At 38.3% G+C, this 6,724-nt stretch overlaps 1 protein-coding gene across 1 annotated transcript in view; it reads right to left on the bottom strand.

Moving 5' to 3' along the window:
* Positions 1-865: 865 nt before the first annotated feature.
* CRYBG1 (crystallin beta-gamma domain containing 1) overlaps positions 866-6,724 on the bottom strand; it is a 41,021-nt gene continuing 35,162 nt past the window's right edge. Inside the window, exons 19-21 of the mRNA XM_062488706.1 lie at positions 6,087-6,245; positions 4,099-4,261; positions 866-954 (exon numbers count right to left, since the gene is read on the bottom strand). Coding sequence (XP_062344690.1) covers positions 866-954; positions 4,099-4,261; positions 6,087-6,245 — 411 coding nt within the window. The remainder of the gene's footprint in view (positions 955-4,098; positions 4,262-6,086; positions 6,246-6,724) is intronic.

Below are 6,724 nucleotides of genomic sequence, written 5' to 3'. Positions count from 1 at the left end.
TTGCAGTCGCCTTTAGTAATACTTTCTCTAAGAATTCTTGCATCCTATACAATTTTGGAGTTCAGGAAGACTCTACTTACTGAAACGGATTTAAAAGGTACAAATGTGTCTTGGCAAAGAAGAAAAATACCCATAACTCAAGAAGTTAGGCAAACTAGAAAATGGGCAAATTCTTCACATTCCAATGCATCCTTTTGCCAGCCCTCTTTCTAACAAAATATCTGCTACTTTACATCCTCTATACATGAGGAAATCTAGATATTTTTTCTTAAATTAGGACTTACTATATTAGCATACTAACTATACTTGAAACCACATGTTAAAAAAGGTCTTTGGATGTGCTGTACTAGCAGTCTTCAAATTTTCAGTAAACATAAGTTTGTTCTAGTGAACCGAATATATTAATTTCCCATAGTGAATATTGTTCTATACTACAGCCCATAGGTCCAAGTTGCTATACCCACATACACACTGCACTCCTGTCCTTTATAAAGTAAGTTACACTGACTATTCTGGGTTAACTCTCACTGATGTAACTCCATGGGGTGTCTCCCACGTTCAGTTGTTCCCTTCTAGCCTGAGGCACACTGCCACTCTCTATCCAACAATTAATTGTAAGGATTTAAAAACAAAAAACAAAACAAAAAAACAAAACAAAAAAAAAGAAGGTTTTGAGATACTCAAGCTTTTATAGGGAAAATAATCTTGAATAGGGAGGTGAAATAATTCTGTTGCTTATTCTTTCTAAAATTGTGAAGAAAAGAAAAAACTCTCATTGTTGATCCTGAATCCTTCAGAGATAGCAGTGCCAATTTCAGTGTCCAGAACAGTGGCCAATTCAAACATCATCTTTGCTTCATTGGGTTTATACAACCAGTGGCTCCCAACACTGCGTTAACTTTTCTTCATTGACTGTGTTGACAACAACATGGTCACAATCATACTGTGTGCCTCCTGTAGAGAGAAATGTCAAAGAGGGGAGGTTATCTTTGAAACAAGAGACAAATTCTCCAGGTTTAAGAAAAGCTCTAGTAAGAGCTGTTGTAGACAGTTTCTCTTTGACCTATGGCTCCGAGAAGACAAATGTATTTTCATCACTGCCTGCTTTTGGAATTTATTTTTGAAACGGTTTTTGAATTAACTGGGATCAGTCTGCCTTATTTTCTCCACCCCTTTAGCAATTCAGTTTCTCAGCTTTTTCAGCCTGGGTGGAAAAGGAAAGAAACACAGCAGTACAGTCAGGTGCAGCTCCTTGAAGACTGTCACCCAAAAGTCACACTTGACTATTCAGTTTTCCTGCAACAGTTGTCAATTGTCACTTGGCTCTAAAAATGGAGTGAAGATGTTTAGATTATGAAGTAAGTCCTGCTGCTAACAGACAGTACACACCATGTCAGTGACCATGTCAGGGACAAGGTCTGGCACTCTTTATTCCTTGCCATTATAATCCTTTATTTTGACCAGCTGAATCACAAGTCATCATGTACAAGGTATCACCCGATGTTCAGCTGTTTTCACTGGCAGCTGAACATATCTGAATGCAAAACAGAAACATTGCTTAGCAGAGCTTAATCTACTTATGTGATGCAATGCCAAACACATTCTCATGGAAGAGCATCATTAATATTCTGACTTAGGAAACTGGGAAGCAAAGACATGTTTGACTGGAGCTGAAAGTCAGATTTTTTTTTTTCCCCTCAGATCTAGTATGTGCTGCAGAAATGCAGGACATGTGCATTTCCTGTAGTACAACACACCTGCAAAGCAGGTGTTACTCCCACTGGAAGCAGTCATCTGTGTCAACCATTTATAGAAAGCACCAGGACACTCCCATGGACACTGCCTTTTTTGTTCTGCACCCCAATTCCTCACCCTCCCTGACTGAGGAAAAGACAAGCCTGGCAGGTGAAAGCTTATGATGAGTGTAACATACTGAACTGTATAGCTAATGTTATTTTTTTGTAGCTCAGTTATCACTGTGAATGCAAAAATTCTTTTTAAGTGGTGTCTGATAGAATGTAAACATGTTAAAATAGGAAAAGATGGGACTTTTTTTCAGTGGTTAGAGACTATTTACTTTGATAGCATGGTGCTTAGACAAGGCTTTGTGCTATGCCAGTTTATCCACAAGGTGGCATTGGCAACTGCACGGTTACACAACTGGATTCATTTGCTGAGGAATTCTTAAATGCACAATTTGTAGTCCAGAATGGATCAGCAGAGTTAGCAGAAACAGGCAATGTTCCTATTAGGCAGTCTTGAATAAAAGCTAAATGTATCTACTGTTTAGTATTTACTGTACAGGTTTACTTTGTTTTAAGGCTAAGAGTGCATCTGTATTTCCACCACCAGACCTATCCATTGTAAAGTTCTTCAGTTATAAATGCAGAACACACAATTGCTTTTAACACGATTAACTGAAGAAAAGGCAATGCAGTAGTATTTCTGCTTGTTCGGTAAAACTTGGAATGGACTTTAGAAAAAGGTATGCAGTCATTGTGACTAAAGATTCTTCTTGAACTGCAGTGTTTTTGCTAAGTTTGTAATTAATCTTCACTAGGTTTTTATGGCAGTAAAGAGGATTTGTGACTATTTGTGCCACTGTTGTATTATGGTTAGACATCAGCTGACCCTGATTGCACAGTGCTGGTAGTCTTGCCTGGTGCAGGTGGGTGATAGTCCCAGTCTGCTCTGTGCTCCCCTTGAATGAGCAGCCTCACCTCGAGTTTTGTGTGCATTTTTGGGCACCACAATATAAGATATAAAGCTATTAGGGAGCATCCAAAGGAGGGCAACAGAGATGGTGAAGGGACTTAAAGGGAAGCTGTATGAGGAGTGGCTGAGGTCACTTGGACTGTTGAGCCTGAAGGAGACTGAGGGGAGACTTCACTACAGTCTACAACTTCCTGGCGAGGGGAAGAGGGGCAGACACTGATCTCTTCCCTGGTGACCAACGACAGAACCTGAGGGCATGGTACAAAGCAGGGATTTTTAGGTTGAATATTAGGAAAAGGTTCTTCCCACAGAGGGTGTTTGAACACTGGCACAGGCTCCCCAGGGAAGTGGTCACAGCACCAAGCGTGACAGAGTTCAAAAGGCTTTTGGACAATGCTCCTGGGCACATGGTGTGACTGTTGGGGTGTCCTGTGCAGGGCCTGGAGTTTGGCTTTGATTATCTTTTTAGGTCCCTTCCAGCTCAGGACATCCTATGATTCTAGGCATTCAGTCCTGTTTGGTTCTAAAATGCTGACTGTTGACTATGCTGTTTGTTTTTCTGGTTTGTTTGGTTTTTTTTGGGGGGTAGTGGTGGTTACAATTGATGTAATTAATGTTACAGCATCAATTAAAAATCAATTTTAAAACAGCTAGAACAATTAATAGAACAGATAAAGAAAATGTTTTCTCCCTTCATGAAAGAAAGCAATTATGTAATAACATCTGATTATGCTAATTCTGCTAATCATTCAATTTTCTACATTTTTAGACCTTCTGTGAAGCTCTGAAAACAAAGTTCAGAAACAGTATCTACACAAATCAAATTACTATGACAAAAGTGACTCCAAAATACACATCAAGCACTCACAGACACCAAGCTACTATGGCAGAATCTCATGCTTGCCATATAGGCACAGCCATTAATAAACAAAAGAACTCCACTTTTTTGCATTTAATCACATCAGTATACAAGTCTGCTTTTGATTTCCTAATATCCTTTGGCTATTGCATCTACAAGTACTGTGTAAGAAAATTTGCACTTACAGAAATTAAAGTTAATGAGAAGATAGGTTGTTCTTGCTTCACCATTTTAAATAGTCATGCTCACACTGCTCAAAAATTAACTGAGACTATCTACATGGAGTGGACACTAAGAATACAAGATATGCAAGTGCTGCAAGTTACTAAATTGTATGTAGGAGAAATGAAATGAAGTCTTAGGGCCTGTATAATTCAGGAGGTCAAACTAGCTGATCGGGTCTTTTTTGCTTCTAGATTAAAGCAACTAAAGCACCATCCTTAATTTACAGGCACATTTAGTGTGTATCCCACTGCAAATACCATGTAATTAAGACCCAATGTAATGAGATAACATTTGCTTACCTTTGATATCTAAAACCAGGTTGGGTTTCATCTTGCTATAAATTCTGCCATCAGGACTAATATGCCAATATTGCTTGTCTTCATTCCGCTCAAATGACAGACCAAGTTTAGAGCCAGGAGTTATAAGATTTCCAACAATTGTCAAGCAGCAATCCTCTGCCATCTGTGTCATGAGAAAGGCAACAGTGATTATTCAAAATGGCCTTACTTCTACTGTCCTCTAGTTTTGTTTTTTTTTTTTTTTTTTTTTTTTAATAGATTAGGAGAGATATCAGGTGAGAACAGAGTTTAGGAATGACCTTCCCTCAAGGAATCTATTTTTGCCCCAAACTCAAGACTCATCTTTCTTTTGTTCCTATTCCTCCTGACACTCCTCACTACAAAGGAACACTAGAACAGCTATGCTGTATCAGATCAAAAAGAACAATTAGCACCTGTCTCTAGCAGTGGCCAATAACTTTAGATTACACTGATACCATGGAAGATTACATTGACTGTACTCTTGTATGCAGTATGTTCCAGTTATCTCTTCCAGGGTACAGCAACTGCCAGCCCAGGGACTTTACCATGCATCCCAGTATCTTTAATGCTCATTTTCTGTCCCATGTGTGAATTTATTAGTCACTACCCACCAAGATCAGTGTAACCTTTTAATGTGAACACCCTTGAGTATTGTAACCCTTCCATACTGTGGGGCAAGCAGTTCCAAATCATAACTACCACTATTTAAAAAAATATAAATGAAAAACAATTTTATGTGTAACTGGTTTTATTTGATGCTCTCCTCATCCCTTGATTATTTCAAAGGGATGTGTTGTCCATGCTGTGTTTGCAGAGACTTCAAGCACATCATCCCTCAAAGTGTATCCTTTATAGGCTAAAATGTCCTCTCTATTTTGTCTCTTCCTTGCAATCTTCCTCTATCCAAGCATTTATCCAAAGCCATATAATACCACACCATCTCAATATGAAAACTTTCAGTGACATGTTTGAGAAACACCATCAAAAGAGAAGTCTTTTGTATGTCATATTAAAGCTTTTAGCTTACTTTGCACCATTTTGCTGTCTGCATAAATCCCTTTTAAAACTGCATGTGTCCTGTAAACATGTCCAAACAATGCCTTAGCTTATTAACAGTAAGATTCTTCCCTCCAGCATTGATGACATAGTTATAAATGGCTCCTTTGAAGTTATACAATCCTATAGAAAAAGTTCACATGATTCTTTGCAGTCAAGCTGTTTAACAGTATTAAAGTAACTTAATTTTCTTTTGGCTGGCATCCCTACCTTAGACTGTTCATGCTTAAACATTATATGAACAGTGCATACCTCTGCTCACCTCAATGACAATTTGCACGATTAGTTTTATGGACTGTGAGAAAAGCAGGGCTTCATTTGGAAACTTGTACAGAGGAAAGGAAAAATAATGGATTTGACAAATACAGGGATAACCAGACAACAAACAAAAAAAACCCAAAACACAACCAAACCAAAAAACCCCCACCCCTAAATGGCTCAACAGAGTGGGATTTTATCTTTAAGCTTGCCTAAATGCAGAAAAGGATATTGTCCTAGGGCGAGTTTATGATATTTGTATTTTTAATTGTCTGTTTCCTCCCAAATTTGCCCTAAACCAGTACAAATACCAACCTACATTACACTAACTGTCCTACTGCAAGGTATGCATAGTTCAAAATATTACCAGGAAGGGTACTTTAAAAATGTCTCCCCTGCTTTTTGCAATACTTTCTCTCAAAATTCCCATTATATCAAAAAAGTATCATACAACTGGTTTGTATCACCTGAAAAAGCCAGAGTTGATTAAAACAAAACAAAACTCACAAAAATCAACTCCCTACAGAAAGATTACATTATAGTCGAAAAAGAGTAAACCTATAGAATAAATGAAGATGCTGCAGTAGGAATTAAATTCATAAAGCCCTACTACTGGAGAGGAAAAGAAAACGCACACTGAACTCAAACCTTACCCGACACTTTATGAATCCATCCTGATAAACCCAGATTTGATCATCTGAGTCTGTATCTTCTGCAACCTGTATTCTGAGAAGATTCAGATTATCTAGGTTTCCATCAGCTGACATGAATTTTCCTGTTTCTTTGTTTCGAAGCCTGAAGTACACACGTTTCTGCACAAAACAAAAGAACTCTTTAACCACAGTCTCAGCAGAGAACACATCCTGCTCTGAGTTAATTTCAGACCAGTTACTGTTAGTGCTTAACCCAAAACTTCCCTCTTTCTTTCTGAAAGCTTAACTTTTTTCTTTGAGAATTTAATTCAGAAGCCCATAAACATCTGGATGAGACAAGCTGTGAGAACTTGCCACTCTGCATAGGCTTTCCTATGCACTGAAACTGGCACGCAGTGAAGAGCTAAAATCTTTTAATTCAGAGCAGAACTAACTTCTCTCTGCTAATTCCTTCTGTGGATGCTCTTAGCTTTCATTAAGGGTGCACTTGTGTGGCCTATTATACATGAACACTTCTGTTCAGACAAGCTCTCAGCAGGGCAGTCAAAATGCATTATTCCTAGTTCTGCTTAAGGCTATACAAAGACAAAGCTATGACAACAAGCAAATACAGATGGTTGCAGGTACAAGTAACCTAT

The sequence above is a fragment of the Cinclus cinclus genome, chromosome 3 (assembly GCF_963662255.1).
Source record: "Cinclus cinclus chromosome 3, bCinCin1.1, whole genome shotgun sequence".
Lineage (NCBI taxonomy): Eukaryota > Metazoa > Chordata > Aves > Passeriformes > Cinclidae > Cinclus > Cinclus cinclus.
This window is presented reverse-complemented; position numbering and strand designations above follow the sequence as displayed.